The following is a 24,093-nucleotide window of genomic DNA, read 5'->3' on the forward strand; positions in this document are numbered from 1 at the left end:
AGTTGATCTAAGTTTTAAGGTGGCTTACAGCTGTTCCCAACACTTTCCAGTGGTTGCGGTTCAAATTTGATGGATTATCATCTCCACTCTTTATTAGTTGATGCAACAATACTGGTATAAAAAATGCCTAATCGTTCGTAAACAAGTTATAAAAGTTTTCGTGATGTAATAAGTTACCACAAAAACACCCCTAATTTTAGCCTTGGTGATAACTCATGTTCAGACACAAATTTTATAAGCAGTTATATTGTTGCTATGGTAACCTATTAGATAACAAAACTAACCATAACTCGCTAATCAATAATAAGGCATTTTTTAACACCATTTATTGTACTATCAACTGAAAAAGAGAAGTATTAATGATCCATCAGATTATAAGTGTTGGGAAATGCTGGAAATCGCTGTGAGCCACCTTTGTAAGAAATTTCTTTTTTAGAACGAAGTATCAGCAAAAATAGAACTTACGCAGATGACCTCTACAGTACTCGTTTTGAGCAAATGCTTCATAGTAATTAAACCGTATTATTATATGGCAAGGTAGTCTTGAGGTAAATACGCGCGTTCTGATCGGTTCCTTCTTGGTCGGGATTTTACGATACGGACCGTTTCCATGGAAACGGTCATCGGCCGTGAAAATCTGAAAATACTTTCATTCTTTGCAAAGAACTACCCAAAAGACTGATTCCGACATGGACGAAGTGGAATATCATTTACAAAGCAAATTTCACTATCCCGATAATCTAGAAACCTCAGAAGCAGGCATCAGCGAAAGCCAGGAAGCTTTCATAAACAAACAGAAAAGTGAAAACACAAAAGGAAAACGTCTACTGATATGAACACTCTACTCCGTTTTATTGAAGCTAATGGCTTTAATAGTCAAACAATTGAAAGCCTACCTGCGTCCGAGCTTGACCACCTTTTGTCAATGTTTTTTTACGAACGTACGCAGGAAAAATGGTGAATACGAGCTAGCAACATTTTCCAGTTTTCAGCGCAATATACAGCGATACTTATCTGAGAAGAAATATCCATTCAACAGACTCAAGGATAATGAGTTTGAAAAATCGAGAAGAGTTCTAGCTGCGAAGCACAAGTCACTAGTTCACGAGCACGACAGAAGAAACAAGCTGCAAGCCGCTCAGGCGATTGACGAAGACGAAGAAGATGCTCTTTTTGAGGCAGGAGAATTCGGCGACTCCAATCCAGTTGCACTTCAAAGAACTGTGTGGTGGTTTTTATCCCTACACTTGGGTTTCCGAGCCAGAGATAAGAGCGATTAGGACGGTTGACTTAATGCCGCTTCTTTTAAAGTTGAATGTCATAATCACAGCAACCTTTTAGCTTTTCTTGATCTGTACTTTGTGATGCGCTAGTAAATTTTCTGGATCGACGAAACCCTTTTGTGAGTTTCAAAAACAAACCGCACCTGTTAAGATTTTCGTCAAATTCTGCTACAAATCGTTTTTGAAGTCTTTTCTATAATCAACATGATTATATGTAAACGTTCAGTAAATTTGTTTTCAAATTCGTGGTACCGAAGCTTGTTCTTTCTGGATTGCTCGCGTCATCAAAAACACGTCACGACGGAAACCGTTTGAATTCAAGTGACCAGAAGTGCGTTTTTTATAAATAAACAAGTTTGCTCCGAGTGCCATATAATAAACTACTTACTAACCTAGCTTGCTCGAGCGGTACTGGAGAATCTTGGCCCTCGGTCGTTTTTGTACGGACCTCGCTGCGCTTGGTTCGTACTGCCACGACCTCGGGCCAAGATTCCCCAGTACGGCCCTCGCGCTCGGTTAGTAAGAGGTTATGGTTAGTCTTTTAACGAGTATTTTTTTACACTTTTGATATGAAAACTGTTTTCGTGGGATAATATGATTTCATACGTAATAAGAATGTAGTCAGCAAAGTTGTACCTGGGGCAGGTCAATTTCGTGTGAAATTCACATAATTGATGGGAGGGGGGGGGGGGGGGGCGCATTCAACATTGCCCGAAAACCAAAACAAAACCTTGTTTAAGGAAATAACAAGTTAATGAACCTATTTTATGCGACAGTTCGATTGGTATATAGAGGTGATCATAGCGAATTGACATCTAAAGGCCGAGTAGAAGTGTATTACAATGGATCTTGGGGAACAGTATGTGACGACCACTGGGACTTAACAGACGCCAACGTAGTTTGCCGTCAGCTTGGGTTTACGGGAGCTACGGCAGCAAACAAAACCGCGGCTTTTGGAAGCGGACAAGGAAAAATATGGATGGATAGTATACGGTGTACAGGAGATGAGAGTTCCTTGACAGAATGTGACCACCAGGGTTGGGGATCACATAACTGTGGTCACGATGAAGATGCCGGTGTAATCTGCACTACAGGTGATAGCAATTATATCACATTGGCAGTTTGGCAAACCCTAACAATTATAACAAAAATACTTGAGAAACATTCCTACAAAGTACTATATGAACTCCTTGCAATTCCAGTTAAATTTTGACGGATCAATACTACTACCGTTATAGATGAACAACCTTACGTTAGCTTTAAGTGGTTATAATTCAAAACGAACTCGGGGACCCTCATTATTGACCATCGAACTGGAATGTATTTGTCAAGTTGTTCTCTGACATGCTGATTGCAATTCTATGGTAGAAAATTGGAGTCAACGACTAGGTGTGAAGTTATATTCATCTAAAGCTAAATAAGGCCGGGCTGTGTTAACAGGTAATATTCTTGCTTTGACAACCTATTTAGTTGTAGTATTTACTGATAATAAGGTTTAGAAATGAAGAGAAGTAATGGAGACCGTTTTGCGTCACCTTAAAGCCAATTACAATGCTTCCAGTGCACTGTGCCGGTCGAAGAACAAGATAAACTCCGAATGACATGGAATATTACTCAATAAGCAAAAGAAAATCCATGATCCCTGTACGTTAGACGTCGCAAAAGTGTCTAATGATGGAAGATATTTCTCCCGAGAAGTTCTTTTTCAAGTAGAGTATAATGAGCATGTCCAGGACAGTGAGTTCCTAAAGAACCGAAATCATTCGTTATTTTGCAGTTCGTTTGGTTGGTGGCGGAAATAGAACATACCAGGGCCGAGTCGAAGTCTTTATTAATGGAGCCTGGGGAACAGTGTGTGATGATGGATGGGATTTCAAGGACGCAAACGTAGTTTGTCGTCAGCTTGGATTTCAAAGAGCTCTCACTGCAGTCAAGGCCGCTGCTTTCGGGAGAGGACAAGGGAAAATTAGCATAAAAAACGTACGATGTACAGGAGATGAAAGTTCATTAAGACATTGCGGCCATAGCACATTCGTAAGAGATAACTGCATGCATAGTAACGATGCTGGTGTTGTGTGTTCTCCAGGTAAAATGAACAGTTTAATTCAATGTACTGTTGGAGAGGGAGATACCAATGACCGATTATGGTAGTTATTTTTAAGGAACCTAAAGTTAACTTTTGAAAGAAATTTTGCTGAAATTGTGCGAATCAAAACGCATTGATAGAAAACAAAAGTGTAAGAGTAAGCAACATTTCCTTTGTAGTATTATATTGTTTTTGTCAATGAGAAAGAAGTTTGCGTTATCACATTACTTTTACAGCTAACCCACCATCATTTTCTACGATAAAATTCTACATTATGTTAACCCTGTCTAAACAGGGCGTTTGTTTGTTTTTTGTTCTTTTCCCCTTTGTGCCCAAGGGAAGGGGGGGGGGGGGGGTGGGGGGGGGGGAGGGTTCCCCATAAGTTTGCAAGTATAAAAGCTATGACAATGAGACTAAGAGGATAGATAGTACGTTAAAAGATGTTTTCTATAAGATCCGCAACGCGAAATGATGACGTTATATGCCGTCGTTATCACGTCATGATTGCCAAATGTCGACCATCTTGGATTCGCCATCTTGGATTTCTGGATTTCACCAAAATTCAGGAAAGCGCCGAGACTGAACGCTTCTCAAACGATCAATAATATCTTGGAGAAATTCAAGGTTAAAGTTGGCAAAATTTTATGGTAATTAGGAACACATATCCAAACCACGGTCACAGTAGTGATTTTCTTTGTTTTTAATGAGTTTGAGAAATATATGTGTATGTACATGATTCTTGAAGAAAATTCTGATCTTATTAGTAAAATTGGAATTTGAACAACAACAACAAAAATAAATAAAATAAAAACCCTTAGAGAAACGGGGTGTTAATGAAGCTCCTTTATGCGACAGTTCGACTAGTGGATAAGGATGATCAAGGTGGTTTGGCATCAAAAGGCCGAGTTGAAGTGCTCTACAATGGAACATGGGGAACAGTGTGTGATGACGACTGGGACTTAACAGATGCCAACGTAGTTTGTCGTCAGCTTGGTTTCCCAGGAGGGGTAGCAGAAACCACGTCAGCGGCTCCCGGGGGAGGAGCAGGAAAAATATGGATGCATAGCGTACTGTGTAAAGGAAATGAGAGTTCCTTAACCGACTGTAGCCACGGAGGATGGAAAATAAGCAACTGTGATAACGGTCATGCTGCCGGAGTCATATGTAATAGGGGAGGTAAGACAGGAAGGAATTGGATGCTCTTTATTTAAACATGGACAATTTATCAGCTATATTACCACTATAATAAATCATTAAAGAAGATAAAAATAATTCTCTAATAAACTACGCAAGTGTGAAAAGAGAGATCTATTGAAGTGGTGGTGATTTAAACACAGCAGGGAGAGGAAATGAAATTACGTTGACCATGGCTGGTATCCACCTCGTGTTATCACGCTTCATATTTTCAATTGATTTTGTCTATAAAATCCTATCGAAATAAGGATTTCTGAATTTAGAAACATCATCAAAATCAATATGAAGGGCATACGATGTTAAAACAAAACGATGAACAAAAAGATGAATTTGTGATATGGAACCCCCCCTCCTCCCCCTCCGCCCCCCAAGAAAATGCTTGAAATATGATGTTAATGAAGATCTTTTTTACGACAGTTCGATTGGTGGATGAGAATAGCCATGGCGGTTGGGCATCTAAAGGCCGAGTGGAGGTGTTCTACAATAGAACCTGGGGAACAGTATGTGATGACTACTGGGATTTAAAAGACGCCAACGTAGTTTGCCGTGAGCTTGAGTTTCCGGGAGCAATGGCAGCAAAAGGGTCCGCGACTTTCGGCAGGGGGGAAGGAAAAATATGGATGAATCAAGTACGGTGTACAGGATTCGAGAGTTCCTTAAAAGAATGTGACCAAAACGGATGGGGAATAAATAGCTGTGGTCACAATGAAGATGCGGGTGTAATTTGTAAAACAGGTGAGAAGTAGTAATTTATAATGGCTGTTTTAATGTTTTTGTTTTTGTTTTTTTTCTATTTAATGATAATAAAAAGAAGGAAAAAATTAAATAAATTATGCAGACCATATGTGAGCACTAAGAAATATTTACTTTTTACGTATTACCTTAAAATTATGAAAAATATACAACTTTTTTAAATGAACTGAAAAATGGAATAAACTGAAAAGATCGCAGCTGTGCAATGTGTCATGCCCCTGCGAAAGATTCACATTTAAGCGTCGATAACGGGTTTTATTTGGATACCTTTCTTCTAGGAAGGTTATATTCATGGTAAGCACATCTGATAATTGGATGCACCAGCAGAATGATTTGTTTTTAATGGACTTTCGTCATTTTGCAGTTCGTTTGGTTGGTGGTGGAAACAGAACATACCAGGGCCGAGTCGAAGTGCTTGTCAATGGAACTTGGGGAACAGTGTGTGATGACGAATGGGATATGAACGACGCAGGCGTAGTTTGCCGTCAGCTTGAATATGGAAGGGCTTTGACTGCACTCAACGCAGCAGCTTTCGGGAGAGGACAAGGAAAAATATGGATGAATAATGTACGATGTACAGGAAACGAGATTTCATTAACAGATTGCGCCCATAATGAATGGGACAATGTGAACTGTTCTCATAGCAAAGATGTTGGTGTAGTCTGCACTCAAGGTAAAACGAACCCTTTAATTTTATCCCGGGGGAGGGGGGTACTCCTCGGAATTCTCAGTAGGGGTGTGCCGCCCGGTTCTCCAGATCCTGACCCTGATTGAGGGTAATCTTTAATGACGACATCACAAAAGTGGTTTACAGAAGGGTCCTCTAATTTCAGACCAAAACATGTAATTTTCCATACACGTTTTCAGACTTGGCCTCTAAAATCCATACCCATTTTCAAACCTGGCTTGTGGCGTAATTAAGCTTCGCATTAGTGCCGAAGTCAAGAATTGGTAAAATTCGCCCGAAAATTCAGCTCGAATAATATATTTCGGATACTTCTCATTCTATACTATTCATTTGGGGTTGAAAAGACAAATACGTTTATACGCTCTCGTGGTTTTCTTGAAAACCATACCCGAATTAAGACCATAATGGTCAAAATCTATACCCGTTTTCAGATTAAAACGGTTCAAAACCCATTCCCTTTGGGGCGCCACATACCTATATAGCTTAAATAGGGGAGTACCCTCCCCCTCCCACCCGGAATTTTATCAACTCAGTAGTATTGGACTGGGAGATAAGAAAGATTAGGGGTTGACTTTAAAGACGTTTTCATAATTCAGCTGTTAAAAAGTGACTGTAACGGTTACATTAACAGCCCTGAGTGACATAATGCAAAATTATTGATGTGGTTTGTAAAATTTAACTTTAATTAAATTTTCAAAGGAATTTTGCTTGAACGATGCGAATTGAAACATATTGCTAGAAAACGAAAACTGCTTTCTCAAATAATTAACGCCCGTACTAACCTTATCGACAAGCCAGAGTTCCTTTTTCAAAACGTAACACATTTTAGGGAAAATTTCAGTCAGAAAACCAAGAAAAACCCTGTTTAAGGAAACGTGAAGTTAATAAAGCTCTTTTATACCACAGTTCGACTGGTGGTTGGGATCGGGAGTAATCATAATGATTTGGCATCGAAAGGCCGGGTGGAAGTGTTCTACAAAGGAATCTGGGGAACAGTATGTGATGACCTCTGGGACTTAAAAGACGCCAACGTAGTTTGCCGTCAGCTTGGGTTTGCAGGAGCTCTGGCAGCAAAGCTGTACGCGGCTTTTGGAAGCGGACAAGGAAAAATATGGATGGATAACGTAAGGTGTACAGGAGATGAGAGTTCCTTAACAGAATGTGTCCACAATGGATGGGGATCACATAACTGTGGTCACAGTGAAGATGCCGGTGTAATATGTACCACAGGCGGTAAGAAATATTTACAAATATACAAGCTATTCGATGATGATGATGATGATGATAATATAATGATGGCATAAACACAGAATAACTTTATAATTAATTAATATGTATACGCATATGATTATTAACCGATATTTTCTCTACAACCATGTATTATTCAATAATAACATTAAAATTTAAGAGGACACCTGCTTCAATAAACCATAAAAATGCAACAATCTAACTGCCCTAGCAGTTGTTGCAGCCTACTATACCCATTCAGAGCAAAAGTATTAACATCCTTGTCATGAAACAGAGTAAGGGGCTTATAATCAATGAGCCAGCTGCACTTTCTCATTTTTATCATTTCTCTTGCTCTTGCTTCTCCCAAGAAGGTATTTTTCATATATAGTCCATAAGAAGCTAATGGCGAGGAATATTAAAGAATGACGGTTTTTAATGGCAATTATCATTCGTTATTTCGTAGTTCGTTTGGTTGGTAGTGGGTACCAGGGCCGAGTCGAAGTATTTTTCAATGGAACCTGGGGAACAGTGTGTGATAACGAATGGGATTTACAGGACGCAAACGTAGTTTGCCGTCAGCTTGGATATGGAAGAGTAGTGACCGCAGTCAAGTCCGCAGCTTTCGGGAGAGGACAAGGAAAGATATGGATGAATAACGTACGATGTACAGGAGATGAAAGTTCATTACAACAGTGTGCTCATAATGGATTAGGAAAAGGGAACTGTTCCCATAGTGACGATGCCGGTGTAGTCTGCTCTTCAGGTAAGACAGAGTAGAGTATTTTGGGAGGAGATGTATGGATGCCGGCTTCACAATCCATAATCGTTGCTTAGTAATGCATTTGTGTTCAGCCATGTTTTAGATTTCGTAAAAAAAGGTGAGACAAACGTTTTTGTTCGATGTCATCATAAGAAGTAGATAGAAACAATTAAGGTATTTAATTTTATGGAATTGTACATAATTGTACCGGTAACAATTAGAATTTTATTTATACAGCAAACGAAACGCACCATGACGTGTAAAATACACGAACTTTCTTTAAACTAATTTTGCTGCAAAAGTACAATTTAAATTTCGCATTTAGGTTATATAGGTTGTTAAATAGGTTCACATTTTCATGATAATCGATAAAATCGATAGCTCTGATTCAAAAATCGATAATTATCGATTACTCACAACGAAATCTTTTATCGATTTTTATCGAATTTCGAAAAATTAATCGATTTTTATCGATTGTTATCGAGTGCTATCGATTATCGATATTATCGATTGACTACCCCGGGATACATGTACTCTCCTTTGAAGAGTCCAGCCCCAACTGACACAGTATTGTTATGCAGTAGTATTTAATTGTTTTCACCTAAATAACTCAAGTATTTTCGGATTTAAATAACTAATTAGAGGATATGTAATGTTGGCCTTTTCCTGTGCCTCAGAGCTTATACTAGCTCTTTTATCCAACAGTTCGATTGGTGAATGTGCGTCACCAGAGCGATTTGCCAACTCAAGGCCGGGTGGAAGTGTTCCACAATGGAGTCTGGGGAGCAGTATGTTATGATTACTGGAGCTTAAAAGACGCCAACGTAGTTTGCCGTCAGCTTGGGTTTGTAGGAGCATTTGCAGCGATTTCGTACGCGGGTTTTGGAAGAGGAAACAGAAAAATATGGTTGAATAACGTACAGTGTGGAGGAGATGAGAGTTCCTTAATGGAATGCGCCAACAGCGGATGGGGAACATATTACTGTCGCCAAAATAAATATGCCGCTGTAATGTGCAGTACAGGTGATAATTACACTATGTTTTACTAAAAACTGGATCATCGTGTAATGCAATTCCAGGGATTTATTGGCTAAGCGGCTATGGTATATGAGCCATTATACCATGGCGGAAAAAATAACGGCCATTAAATTGTCTTCTGATTGTTCCTGCAAAGCGAAATCAGCAAGATCTAATAATACTTCTTGATTGTTTTTAATAAAACAATTAGGCCACTCACGCTTGTTGGATATGAGATGATTATAACCAACTCGGCGCTTCGGGCCTAGTTGGCTATGTATCATCTCATACCCAACGGGCGATCGTGGAATAATTGTTAACTGTTGCAGTTTGATGTGCATTGTTTGTATCTAATAAGTATATAAACACAGTACAAATTAATTTCATGTCTGGTCATTAAAAAACATTAAGTGCAGGTTTTTCCTTCCTTCCTTCCTTCCTTCCTTCCTTCCTTCCTTCCTTCCTTCCTTCCTTCCTTCCTTCCTTCCTTCCTTCCTTCCTTCCTTCCTTCCTTCCTTCCTTCCTTCCCTCCCTCCCTCCCTGCCTCCCTCCTTCCCTCCCTCCCTCCCTCCCTCCCTCCTTCCTTCCTTCCTTCCTTCTTTCTTTCTTTCTTTCTTTCTTTCTTTCTTTCTTTCTTTCTTTCTTTCTTTTTTTCTTTTGTGACAAATAAAGATCGCCTCCAGCTTTCCGCTATAAACCTGTGTCTTGTTATCAATGTGTTGAACAATAAAACAATTATCCTGCTCAATGTTACGGAATATCTCCTGATTTTAGCCAACTCGGGCTACGGCCTCGTCGGCTAAGTATCAGGCGATTCCACGCGATTTCGCAGGACAATTGTTAAATAAGAAATACAAGAACAAGTTTGAACTTGAATGTGCCACTGACATTTGTATACTGAATCTAAAATACATTGGAAGTATCCAAAAGTTGTTGCACAGTGTACTGTGGCGGTCGAAATTAAAGCAAAGTTTTAGTGTCCCTGCAAAGGGCTCAGATTGCCATAGAATAGGAAATAAGGAGTAAATATTCTTAAAGAACCACGCGGAATTTAGAATTCTGTCATTAATACCCTTAAATCATCCGTTATTTCATGAACTAAAAAACCACGAACTAAAAAAAAAAAAGAATAAACTGAAAAGATCGCGGCTGGAAATGTGTCATGCCCCTGCGAAAGATCCGGGCAAAAGCGTCGATAAGGGGTTTTACTTGGATACCTTGCTTCTAGGAAGGTTATATTCATGGTAAGCTTATCTGATGATAGGATGCACCAGCAGAATGATTTGTTTTTAATGGACTTTCGTCATTTTGCAGTTCGTTTGGTTGGTGGAAACAATACATACCAGGGCCGAGTCGAAGTGTTTGTCAATGGAACTTGGGGAACAGTGTGTGATGACGAATGGGATATGAATGACGCAGGCGTAGTTTGCCGTCAGCTTGGATATGGAAGGGCTTTGACTGCACCCAACGCAGCAGCTTTCGGGAGAGGACAAGGAAAGATATGGATGAATAACGTACGATGTACAGGAAACGAGAGTACATTAACAGATTGCACCCATAATGAATGGGACAATCAGAACTGTTCTCATAGCAAAGATGCTGGTGTAGTCTGCACTCAAGGTAAAACGAACCCTTTAATTTTATTCCGGGGGTGGGGGTGGGGGGGGTACTCCTCGGAATTCTCGGTAGGCGTGTGCCGCCCGGTTCTCCAAATCCTGAACCTATTTGAGGGTAATCTTTAATGAGGATGCCAACATCACAAAAGTGGTTTACAGAAGGGTCCTCTAATTTTTGACCAAAACATGCCATTTTCCACACCTGGCCTCTAAAATCCATACCCATTTTCAGACCTGGCTTGTGGCGCAATTAAGCTTCGCATCAGTGCCGAAGTCAAGAATTGGTAAAATTCACCCGCAAACTCAGCTTGAATGATATTTTTGGATACTTATCATTCTCTACTATTCATTTGGAGTTGAAAAGACAAATAAGTTGATACGTGGTTCCCATAAAAACCCTACCCGAATTAAGACCATAATGGTCAAAATCTATTACCCGTTTTCAGATTTAAACGGTTCAAGAACCATTCCCTTTGGGCGGCACATACCTATATAGCTTAAATGGGGGAGTACCCTCAGTAATTGGTTTTCGATCATTGAGATGTTTGCCCTTTAATAAAAATCTGAGGAACGACTCAGGAGAATCACCACGTACGGTTTATAATGTCAATAAAATTATTTTAGAGTTTTGTTGACACTGATTTACTGGAACACTTTTAAATTGAACGATAACGAGCGAAGAATCCAGAGGTCGAAAAACTTTCGTGTTAAAAATTCTCGCGTTGCATAGTGCTGATATATATTCCAGTCGATGCCAACGATAGTCTTCAGTGACAAAAAATGAAAGATCCGTTTACATTCCCTTGCAGTTGATTGCTGTACACTGATTTATTTTTTTATTTTATTACTATTATTATTATTATTTTTTTTTTTTTTACAAACTTCCAATAAAGTGAAGGGGGGATTTGCACGCTTCCCATTGTTCTTTGCGTTGCTTGAGAATGAATGACTTCCGGTGAAAGCTTTGAACATGTGTTTTTTAGTCGAAGTTCGACATGGATTTTTTCGCTTCACAAATGAGAATGGGAAGTAAACAGTTTTTACTATGTTGCTAAATTCTCAATAATGAGATTAATGTGTTTCTTTGAGCGTATACGATCTTATAAAAATAATTTTAGGAGCATTATGTGTTGGTTGTCATCAGCGACTGTTTCACAATGAGGTTAATAAGCATTTTGAATCGTTCATGCGGCACACAAAGTAACTGGTCGAAAGCCAAAGATTTTAAAAATCAACACTTTAAACCTCAAAGTTTGCTATGAAAAGAATTGACCTCTATTGACCTCTCGTTTTCGCCCCAAAATTTGCTGTTGAATGTAGGTTATTTCTGGTGTCATATCAGTCAGACATGTGAACGACTTACCGCCGTGGCGAAGATTGTTTTCCTAACGTTATTAAATTTCTTTATAAATTGCTTCTCTTGCTCGAAATGTCGGGTTATACGGGAGGTAAAATTTTATTCTATTGGAATCGATCAAAACGAAGCCATGAAAAAGGCGATTTAACCGGAAAAGCGGCGTGTTACTGTTAGGTAGATGTAGAACCGAAATGAAATAAACAAGCACAGCGTGAGCGATGCGCATTTTTTAACAGGCGTTTCAATAAGCTCTTTCTTATAAAATGCTATTGAAATAATCTAAGTTCAGAGGAATTTTCGGCGGCTTCTCGCTAACTTTCTCTGTCTAGATTAATGCGAGTGGACTGCACGTTTTCCTTTTGATGTTTTTCCAATAAATAAATATGCCAAAACAGTTGATACGATTTCCTCTTATTGTCTTTACGAGTTCGATAAGATTGTCGTGACCTACGACGCCTTATGAGCATACTTTGGTGATAAAACACATTAAATATAACAGGAACACTGCTGGCAGACGAATAAAAGAAGATTCTTTGAGATATTGGCTGTTGATGCACTATAAAACATTCGCTGGCTGACTTGCGAGCCTCACGGCTTCTACTGTCTAATGCGGTGATCGCGGGTGGCCTCGCGTTGATAATATAGTTTCCCCGCAATGCACGATGGGAAGCGTGCAAACCCCATCCCCCCGCCCCCCCCCCCCCCCCCTTAATAAAGTGTATGTAAAATGAAAGACCAAACGAACACATTTTAGGGAAATTTTCTGTCAGAAGACCAAGAAAAAACCTGTTTAAGGAAACGGGAAGATAATAAAGCTCTTTTATACCACAGTTCGACTGGTGGTTGGGATCGGGAGTAATCATAATGATTTGGCATCTAAAGGCCGGGTGGAAGTGTTCTACAATGGCGCCTGGGGAACAGTATGTGATGACAACTGGGACTTAAAAGACGCCAATGTAGTTTGCCGTCAGCTGGGCTTTGCAGGAGCTATTGCAGCAAACACGTCCGCGGCTTTTGGAAGAGGACAAGGACGAATATGGCTGGGTAAAGTGTGGTGTACAGGAGATGAGAATTCCATAATGGAATGTCGAAACAGTGGGTGGGGAATAAACTACTGCAATCACGATGAAGATGCCGGCGTAATGTGTACCACAGGTGATGAGAAGCACATTATACTGACAGGCTGATGCATGTTATCTGGACATAATAATGTATATCATATCTGATTATCAACAAACATTTTGTCTGTTTTAGCATATAAACATAAATATTGAAATCCTTACTGCAAAATACTGTATGAGTTTCATAATCTAAAATAACCTGGACTAGGTCATGGCCAAAAAGGGGTTTTCACTTGTTATCATGCATGAGCTATGCACAGTTTACGATCCCGTTATCTTGAACGTACTAAAAGTTAATATTCTTGGAAGATCTTTCTCTCATTAAGTTCTTTTTCAAGTCGAATACAATAGGCACGAGAAAAACGCTGTCTTTTTAAAGGACTTAAACCATTTGCTATTTCGCAGTTCGCTTGGTTGGTGGCGGTAACAAAAAATTCCAGGGTCGAGTCGAGGTGTTTATCAGTGGAACGTGGGGAACAGTGTGTGATAACGAATGGGATTTGAAGGACGCAAACATAGTTTGCCGTCAGCTTGGATATGGAAAAGCAGTGACCGCACTCAAGGCAGCAGCTTTCGGGAGAGGACAAGGAAAGATATGGATGACTAACGTTCGATGCACTGGAAATGAAAGTTCAATAACTCAGTGTGCCCATATTGGATTGGAAAAAGGGAACTGTTCTCATAGTAATGATGCCGGTGCGGTCTGCTCTTCAGGTAAACGTTTTAATTCTAATAAAGGAACTAAAAAGTGTGAAAGGGGTACATGTGAATGATTATGCTAGTTTTAGTTACGGAATTCAATCGTTAATTAATTGATGACTGTAATGGTTCTGTTAACATCTGTTAGTGTGGTAGTTTTTTGGTCTGGAATTATTAAAAAAAAACTGAACTTGGTATTGTTGTGGTTAAGTTCGACATAATTTATGAATGGTGTTCAACGTAACTTTGTTGCAAACCTGATGATGCCCGTTGATCAGCGAAAGCTTGAATTTTCTTAACGTTTGATTTGAGCAGTAGGTTAAGGCCTCATTTGAACTTTAATATTTTTTTAAAATGCTGGTGAAGGACAAAATACAAAGATTTGTAATTATTGTAGTTGCTACCCTTTTCGGTGGGTAAAAATTTCTATTTCTAAAAGTATCAATAAAAAAATATTCAATTCTCATGCCTTCTTTCTAAAAAGTAATTCATTGATGGCCATAATTAATTACGATTTTTTGTGAGGTCTGAGTGTGAAGGAACGAGTATTTTGCTTGTTAAAGTTTAACCGTTTTAACAGTTGGCACGGTGATTTTATCTCATTGTACCACGGGCGCACGCCCTCATGACCTAAGACGAGACTCGGACGGCCATTTTGGATTAGTGTTGTCACCTCGTGGTGTGAATTAAACCGTGGAATCTTCGACTGAGATTTTGACTGTTCTACCAAATTAAGAGCAGTGCGCTCTATATTTTAAATAAAGTATTTTGTATAGGTAGGCTTCAATCCGCCATTAACAAATTGGGTAAAGCAACAAATAAAATTAAGCGTATACTGTGTTCGGTTACTATTCATTGACTTTGATGTCACCATGGCAATCAATTTTTGATACGCAGCTTCTTTAGAAAATGGAAAATCCCAGTTTTTAAAATGAAGAAAAATTACTTTTCTTATTGTAACATTTGTGTTTTTAGCTCATGTTAGTGATTTTGTATTAGTTTTGATTACTTTTCGCTTCAATAGGCCATTTTACAGTTGTGTGCTTAGTGAACTGGCCTTGAATTGGAAGCGAGGCTGGGGTTGACCTTGTTTTGATACAAACCCCAGTGCTTTTCATATGGAAATAAAAACTAGTTAGCATAAGAACAGCATGATCTACATGTGAAAAGTAGTGAGGTTTGTTTCAAGACAAGGTTACCCCAGCCTCACTTCCAATCCAAGGCCAGGCCACTTAGCACACAACTGTAAAATGGGCTATTCGGCACTTCCCTAAAGTTTTTGGGAAATCCACGATCACCCGGAACGGCGAATTCAAGATTGCAGCCATTTGGCAACCGTGACGCAATTACAGTTAATATGATCTGATCACTTTCCGTTGCGGTATTTATCATCTTTGGACGTACTATCTATAGTTCTTTTATAGCTGCGAAGCTATGGAAGGGGGAGAGGGGAATTCAACTCCCCCCCCCCCCCACCCACCTCAAAATTTCCCTTTCAGTTGGGATACAATTTCGTGCAAGACAGGATAGCAGGGCTATAACACCAATTCAATTTTTTTTTATTTATTTATTTATTTATTTATTTATTTACAAATTCTTAAAAGAAATGATTTATAAATACATGAAACAAGAAATATGAGTGATAGGAACCGACGTTTCGGTGCATCTAAAGGGCTTGTGCCGCAAATAGCCACAAAGCTAATCGAGGCGGGATAAGACGAGCACCAGAACACAACGGAAAAAAAATTACAGTGATTTACAAACATGCTGGGAAACGGAAAACTTAACTTTACATAATAACGCAGATTTAGATTAGGCTATACATCAAAATTAAAGTAAATTATATGTAATTTTTTATTAACATTAATTTTACAATAGAAAAGAGATGAAAAGGGAAAAGGGGAATCCGATTATACTGGCAAAGAGAAGGATATGGATGATCAGTTTTTCATTTGGTCAATTATCGCTTCCACTTCAATATAGGAGTCTACGTTTTCAAGTATATCAAATAACTTTCCTTTTAGGGATTCTTTAAAAGATTTTTTTGTACTTTTTTTTAGAGTTGCAGGTATCCCGTTCCAAATCTTGACCCCAACACGCGAGAATGCATTTCGTGTGGCATTAATGCGAGATTCCTTTGTATAAAAATGATCAGAGGTAGAGGAACGCGTTTTATAGGAATGGACACTAGAAATTCGAGAAAACAGATTCAAAATATTTCTTGGAGCAGTGTTTCTGTTTATATCTAACATGAGGTTGCAAACGGATTCATAATACAAGAATTGTACTGGTAATATTTTTGCTTTAACAAAAAAAGGTATGGCATGGTCGTTTGTTTCAGCAAAATATATTAGCCGCAATGCGCGCTTTTGAAGGACAAGGATTTGATCAAGGAAGGTTTTACATGCATTGCCCCAAGAAATGAGACCGTAAGTTATGTAAGGTACGATTAGAGACTGATAAATATTCAGAAGAGTGCAAGTAGGAACAATATGCCGTAACCTTGCGATTAGCCCAATTGTCTTACTTATTTTTGTTGCAACAGAATTAATATGTGTCTTCCAGGACAAATTTTCATCAATTAACAATCCAAGATATTTAATGAAGATTTTACGTTCAAGAGAAACCTTTTTGTTGTTTTCATTGTCAAAAATATAGATCTGAGGTTGATAGTTGAGCTTTTTCTGGTGAGGGCGAAAAATAACATAATTTGATTTTTTAATATTCAAAGTAAGCTTGTTAGAAGTCAGCCAGGTATATAGGTTGTGTAATTCTTCATTTAGTATAAATTCTAGTGACTTTAAGTCTTTACGAGCAAAAAGAACATTAGTGTCATCTGCAAAAAGAAAGAATTGGAGTTTATTCGATCATTTTTGAATGTCATTTATATAGAGCAGAAAGAGAAGTGGTCCCAGAACTGAGCCTTGGGGCCTTGGGAAAGGCCCCAACTAGCTTTCAAGAAAGCTAGTTGGGCGGCTTCTCTGTTCCTCAGTTGTTTTTCGTGTTCGAGGGAAGCGAACTGTATGAACGAAAGTATGACTGGGAATGTTGAATGCTTAAAATGAATTAAGAGAAACAACAAGAGTAGCGATCCTGTATTGACGTCACAGTTATACTATCCCCAGTCTCTTCTTTTCCGCGGTGTATCCCACTGGAAGTGAAATTGAATGTTTGTATTCGCCTCAAATGTCATATGCACTTTAACCTCAATATAAAGACACGAAACTGGGAACATCCGTTACTGAAAGATGCGTAGTAAGGAAAAAGTTGCTAGAAAACCAAGAAGAAAACGCCGTTTCAGATTCTGTTTAAGATTACGATAAGATAAACAGGGGAGCAGGAATTACGCAGTGGTGAGAGAACTCACCTCCCACCAATGTGGCCCGGGTTCGATTCCCGGACTCGGCGTCATATATGGGTTGAGTTTGTTGTTTGTTCTCGTCCTTGCTCCGAAAGGGTTTTTCTCCGGATACTCCCGTTTTCCCCTCTCCTCAAAAACCAGCATTTTCAAATTCCAATTCAATCGGGATTATTGTCAAGCACTTTATTATGAGCCCGTAGCTCGGGAGATTGCCCAAGTACCCCCCTTGTTACGACATTACATTTGATTATTTGTTCATTTTATTTATTTAGAAGTTAATGAATCTCTTTTATGCGATAGTTCGATTGGTGGTTGGGAGCTATCATGGTGATTTCCTATCTAAAGGCCGAGTGGAAGTATACCATATGGGAGTCTGGGGAACAGTATGTGCTGACTACTGGGACATAAATGACGCCGACGTTGTTTGCCGTCAGCTTGGATTCCAAGGAGCTCTAGCAGCAAACCCGATCGGGGCTTTTGGAAGGGGACAAGGAAAAATATGGATGGATAACGTACGGTGCACAGGACATGAAAGTTCCATAACAGAATGTGACCACCGCGGATGGGGAATACAAAGCTGTAATCACTTTGAAGATGCCAGTGTAATATGTGCCACAGGCGGTAAGAAATATATTGAAATACATTAGCTATTCGATGATGATGATGATGATGATGATGATGATGATGATGATGATGATGATGATGATGATGATGATGACGATGATGATGATGATGGCATAAACAGAGAATAACCTAATTAATATGTATACATATATGATCCTTAGCCGATATTAACTCTACAACCATGTATTATTTAATAATTATATTTAAATTTAAGAGGCCAGCTACTTCAATAAACAATAAAAATGCAATGATCTAACTGCCCTTGCAGTTGTTACAGCCTACTACACCCATTCAGAGAAAAAGTTTTAACAACCTTGCCATGAAACAGAGCAAGGGGCTCACAGTCAATTAGCCAGCCGCAATTCGTCATTGAATCGCAAAGCTATTAGAATTCTCGCCATCTGATTGGCTATCGAGGCGAAGAATTCAGAGTGGAATTGTGACTTGAAAGCGAGGTTGACCGATATTGCACCATAGCAACGCGTAGCCTCTCATAGCAACGCAGGCAAAATTGGAAACAATTATGTTTTCAAAACCTTTGTCTCCGTTTACAAAGCAAAAACCTGACCGAAGTGAGGAAACAGAAGATTTTCCTTGTTTTAATTTAAATTATGACTTCCTCGAGAGATTTTCCAAGAAGCCGCTTACGCTTACGAGCACGAGAAATCGGCAGCAGTCTATCGCGAAAGAAAAAATGGCGGAAGGAAGAGAAACAAGCAAAAGTACTTCAGCTACCAAGGAAGAGCCGGTTTCAATTGTAGCGTACACAGAAGGTGAACTAGAGGCCTTCAAAGAAAATATGGCTTCCGAAAACACACAAAAAAGCACGAGTAACGCCGTTCGCCGTCTACAGTCGTGGTACTTGGCAAAGTATAAAACTTAACTGAACTTAAACAGCATTTCTAAAGCAGAGGCGCCCCAATTAGTGAAGCATTTTTTTGTTGATATACGAAAAACAAGAAAGGATGACGAAGGCAAAGAATATGAGCCTGGTTCCCCTCAAACTTGCCGCAATAGTCTTCGCCGCTATTTCCTCCACAGGCCATGTCCACCAGCGCCCGACAACTTCGACATTGAGAAAAATGAAAAATTTGATGAAGTTGCCAACATGTTATCCGTTAAGAAGAAGGATTTCAAGAGGAAAGGTCTTGAAAATAAACCGAACGCTGCGCAGCCCCTAGAAGAAGATGAAACCGAGAAAATATGGTCCACCGGAGCACTTGGCCTTCAAAATCCTCGCTCGCTTCTTCATCTTGTTTGGTGGAACAATGTCAAGCACCTTGGCATGCGAGCTTTTAAGGAGCAATACGACTGCCTCATACAAGATTTTACCGTCACTAACCAGTACGTTGAATATAAGGAACGCCAAAGTAGAATCGCCAAGGAGACGAAGAAAGTTCGAGGAAAAGTGCCAGAAAGTACAACAACAAAATCTGGAAGACTGATAGAGGAGAGCGGGACCCATACCGAGCATTCACTGAGTATGTCGCACATCGTCCGAAAGGTGAAACCGTTCCTGGAAATTTTCTCCTCACTCCACTGGACAAACCAACATCAAACATTTGGTATAAAGCAGTTCCCGTCGGTAGAAATACCCTTGCAAAAATGATGCAGAAAATCGCCTCCATCGCGTCCTTGGACGGAAAATTCACGAATTCAAGCGGCCGCAAAACAGTCATCCAAAGCCTTCGTGAAGAATTTAACCCACTTGAAATCTCGGAGCTGACAGGCCATGCAGACCCCAATTCAAATTCTAGCTACAGCCACAATCCCGCTGAAAAGCAACGCCGAATGTCTAACAAGCTGGCTGGTTTTACACCAAGTGCTACCACAACTGCAAACGACACGGGCAACACAAGCAGCACTTCGCCTCAGCTTTGGCCAGAAGTTGTTACGTTGGTAACAGCTCAGCCTCTGCATTACCGCCGGTTGTACAGAAGAGAGGTCACGACGAAGGCAGTTATTCGGAATATCCAATGAAAACTTTGAGCGGACTGTTTACCGGGGTAGCGTTCAACAACTCCCCAGTAAATATTTCCATCAATTTTCAGTCGAATGTCAATCCCGAAGGCGGCGAGAGCAGTTCTCTGCATTGAAACGAACACAGCTTTTACTTAGTTTTTTGACTTTTTGATTGTTTTCCTTTCCAAAAACTCATGTTAGCAATGACCATTGTATTTTAACATACGATTCGAGTACAGTAATTCGTATTTGGAGGAGAGCAACTTACCAGCAGATTTGTTGAGTTCTCAGTTTGGATGCACGTTGCCCATCTTTCAGCCGTTGTTGAAGAGTTTTCCTCGAGTTTATGATTCGTGAAGGTGAAATACGTACTCGATGATAAAAGCTCTCAGCACATTCAGTTACATTATTTTCAACGTAAAAATATACATGTAATTTGCAGCCTCTGTAAAAGTTCAGGAAACGGTGATTTGTGAGACACGAGGTTCAAATAAAGTTTTGTGCATTTGGCTTGCTTCCTATTCGCTGGCTCTTGACAGACGTGACAGTTCATTTGAAATAGCTTTTTTAACGCCCATTGTCAATATTGAAACATTCGCCCAAAGAACGGTAAACGGCTTCATTTTAAAAAGCTATGCGATTGAAGGAAAATTCACCACCTGACTCGTGAATTCCACGTTAAATTTCACTTGAAAAACCGATATCGCACTCATCGCTTCGCGATTCGTGCGATATAGGTTTTTCGCGTGAAATTTAACGTGGAATTCCCTCGTCAGGTGGTGAATTTTCCTATATTAACATCTTACAAATTGAAAACATTTCTCTTTTTGGGAGACCTTTCTCCCAAGCAGCTCTTTTTCATATTTAGTCCATAAGAAGATAATATCGAGGTATATTAAAGAATGACGGGATTTAATGGCAATTATCATTCCTTACTTCGTAGTTCGATTGGTTGGTAGTCGGAATAAACCGTACCAGGGCCGAGTCGAAGTGTTTTTCAATGGAGCCTGGGGAACAGTGTGTGATAATGAATGGGATTTACATGACGCAAACGTAGTTTGCCGTCAGCTTGGATATGGAAGAGTAGTGACCGCAGTCAAGTCCGCAGCTTTCGGGAGAGGACAAGGAAAGATATGGATGAATAGCGTACGATGTACAGGAGATGAAAGTTCATTACAACAGTGTGCTCATAATGGATTAGGAAAAGGAAATTGTTCTCATAGTGACGATGCCGGTGTAGTCTGCTCTTCAGGTAAGACAGAGTAGAGTATTTTGGGACAGGATGCATGGATGCCGGCTTTACAATTCATAATCCTTGCTTTAGTAATGCATTTGTGTTCAACCTTATTTTAGATTTCTAAAAAAAGGTTAGACAATCGTTTATGTTCGATGTCATCATAAGAAATAGATAGGAACAATTATGGTATTTAATTTGATGGAATTAAACACAATTGTACCGGTTAGAAGCAACTGCAGCGTTTCTGTTGACAGCCTTAAATGGTATGTTTTTAGAATTTTATTTATACAACAGACGAAACGCACCATGTGTAAAATACCCAAACTTTCTTAAAACTAATTTTGCTGCAAAAGTACGAATTAATTATCGCATACAGTTAAAAATGTACGAGTAAGAATCTGTATTTTTCCAAGTTAGCCTCAACAGGTTCTTAAAATAACAGGTTCTTAAATAGGTTTACATTTTCTCGATAACAAAATAGGTGTACTCTACTGTACAGCGTGAAAACAGTGCATGGCTCTTTGACCAGTCAAACCTTAACTGACACAGTATTGTTATGCAGTAGTATTTTAAAATTGTTTCACATAAGTAATTCAACTATTTTTGGATTTACATAACTAATTAGAGGGTATGTAATGTTGGCCTTTTCCTGTGCCTCAGAGTTTATTCTAGCTCTTTTATCCCACAGTTCGATTGGTGGATGTGGGTTACCAGGGCGATTTGGCAACTCAAGGCCGGGTGGAAGTGTTCCACAATGGAGTCTGGGGAGCAGTGTGTTATGACAGCTGGGACTTAAAAGATGCCGACGTTGTTTGCCGTCAGCTTGGGTTTGGAGGAGCTTTGGCAGCGAAGGCGCACGCGGCTTTTGGCGGAGGAAACAGAAAAATATGGTTGACTAACGTACAATGTAGAGGATATGAGAGTTCTTTAACAGGTTGTACCAACAGCGGATGGGGAACATATTACTGTCGCCAAAATAAATATGCCGCTGTAATGTGCAGTACAGGTGATAAGAAGTACATTATGTTTTATTAAAACTGATCATTGTATAAAGCAATTCCAGGGGAATTGGCTTAGCGGCTATGGTATATGAGCCCTTATGCCATGGCCGAAAAATAACGACCATTAAATTGTCTTCTGATTGTTCCTGCAAAACAAAATCAGCAAGATCTAATAATACTTCTTGATTGTTTTTAATAAAACAATTATTCCACTCACGCTTGTTGGATATGAGATGATTATAGCCAACTCGGCGCTACGCGCCCAGTTGGTTATGCATCACCTTATACCCAACGCGCGATCGTGGAATAATTGTTAACTGTTGCAGTTTGATGCCACTGTTTATATCCAATAAGTATATAAACACAGTACAATGCATTTCATGTCTGGTCATTAAGAAACATTTAGTGCAGGTATACCGCCTCATAAGAAAGTAATAAAAGAAATATAAGAATATAATATAAGACAGTTGTATACTGAATATAGAATGCATTAAAAGTAACCAAAAGTTGTTGCACAGTGTATTGTGGCGGCCGAACTTAAAGCAAAGTTTTAGTGTCCCTGTGAAAGGCTAAGTTGCCATATAAGAATAGAATATAAGAAGTTAATTTTCTTAAAGAACCACGCGGAATTCAGGATTCTGTCATTAATACCCTTAAATAATCCGTTATTTCGTAGTTCGGTTGATTGGCGGTGGTAGCCACGCAAACCAGGGAAGAGTGGAATTGTTGATCAATGGAACCTGGGGAACAGTGTGTGATGACGAATGGGATTTACAGGACGCAAACGTCGTCTGCCGTCAGCTTGGATTTGGAAGAGCTGTGACTGCAGTCAAGTCAGCAGCTTTCGGGAGAGGACGAGGAAAGATATGGATGAATAACGTTCGCTGTACAGGAGATGAAAGTGTATTGACACAGTGCGCCCACAATGGATTGGAAAAAGGGAACTGTTCTCACAGTAAAGATGCCGGTGCAGTTTGTGCTACAAGTAAAACAAATGTCTTTACATTTTATTAAATCACAAGTGTTCGAGCGTAAGATAGGAATGATCGATAATGGTGATTTTATAGAACTTTACATAATTTGACCGTTTGTAGGGGCAAAAACCGGAATTTCTTGTCAAACATTTCTTAAACTTTCAGCCCTGAACCGACTATGGAATGTGATTTTAGTATAGACTAGTAGTGGCAAGGTTTTTTTCTGTCGAAGCTGCATTGATGAACCTGATATTCAACTGTATTATTTAGCTCTTAATTTGTCATAGATTTTTCTGTAAAAACGCAGTCGAAATCAGACTTTCGGGGTTACTTCTTTCAGTTTTTGTATGTGAAAGCTAAACTTGGTCACTTGTCACATTCCTCGAAAATTGAAGGTTCAAACGGTCTTGAAACCGTATTTCTTCCAACAAATTACGGGGAGTAAATAACAGGAAAACAGATGTTGACGATACTGACAGACCAGTAAAACAATCTGAACGTTACCTGGATCGAATGTTTTTTGGTTGGCTGACAGGTTTTCTTACACATTCAACCTTTTCGCTAGTCACGTTTCAAGAACATCATAAGAACACAGACCAGGCTGACTGTCAGTTGTTATTATTATTATTATTGTTATTATTATTATTATTATTATTATTATTATTATTATTATTATTATTATTATTATTATTATTATTATTATTATTATTATTATTTTATTTATTTTTTTTTTTTTATATTTTTTTAAGCTTCACGTTGGACATGTTTATCCTTATACCACAAGAATTTAAATACGCGAATTTTACGTTTGCTGAAAATGTACATAGTTTTTTAGGGGAACATAAAGTTGTGTTAATAGTTGGTCATTTTTAATAAAGATTATTACATTATTATTTTATTTATTTATTTATTTATTTTATTTTATTTTATTTTATATAATTTGTTTTTTACTTTGACCAGTTACCTTTTAAAGCCGTCAGCATGAATGCAGGTAAAATAAAAAATAAAATTTAAGACTATACAGTAAATACAGTAAAAGAACATCACTTAGAAGAGGAACGGGTTACTTTGGGGCCGTCAATATGAAAATATACTCGGTTTGGTTAGAGCCCATGTTTAAAAAAAGCATT

The 24,093-nt window shown here is 39.0% G+C and overlaps 1 protein-coding gene across 1 annotated transcript in view; it reads left to right on the top strand.

Annotated features, from left to right (window-relative positions):
* The window catches only part of LOC146461520 (uncharacterized), a gene marked incomplete at its 5' end in the record, with an annotated part of 141,367 nt that overhangs the window by 29,586 nt on the left and 87,688 nt on the right, over nt 1–24,093 (top strand). The window contains 15 exons of the mRNA XM_085086768.1: nt 2,060–2,377; nt 3,061–3,369; nt 4,225–4,545; nt 4,981–5,298; nt 5,681–5,989; nt 6,911–7,237; nt 7,698–7,997; nt 8,700–9,017; nt 10,326–10,631; nt 12,816–13,139; nt 13,511–13,819; nt 17,466–17,786; nt 20,695–21,003; nt 21,677–21,994; nt 22,666–22,974. Coding sequence (XP_084942894.1) covers nt 2,060–2,377; nt 3,061–3,369; nt 4,225–4,545; nt 4,981–5,298; nt 5,681–5,989; nt 6,911–7,237; nt 7,698–7,997; nt 8,700–9,017; nt 10,326–10,631; nt 12,816–13,139; nt 13,511–13,819; nt 17,466–17,786; nt 20,695–21,003; nt 21,677–21,994; nt 22,666–22,974 — 4,716 coding nt within the window. The remainder of the gene's footprint in view (nt 1–2,059; nt 2,378–3,060; nt 3,370–4,224; nt 4,546–4,980; nt 5,299–5,680; nt 5,990–6,910; nt 7,238–7,697; nt 7,998–8,699; nt 9,018–10,325; nt 10,632–12,815; nt 13,140–13,510; nt 13,820–17,465; nt 17,787–20,694; nt 21,004–21,676; nt 21,995–22,665; nt 22,975–24,093) is intronic.

This window comes from Pavona decussata, unplaced genomic scaffold (genome assembly GCF_977016875.1).
Source record: "Pavona decussata unplaced genomic scaffold, jaPavDecu1.1 SCAFFOLD_197, whole genome shotgun sequence".
NCBI lineage: Eukaryota > Metazoa > Cnidaria > Anthozoa > Scleractinia > Agariciidae > Pavona > Pavona decussata.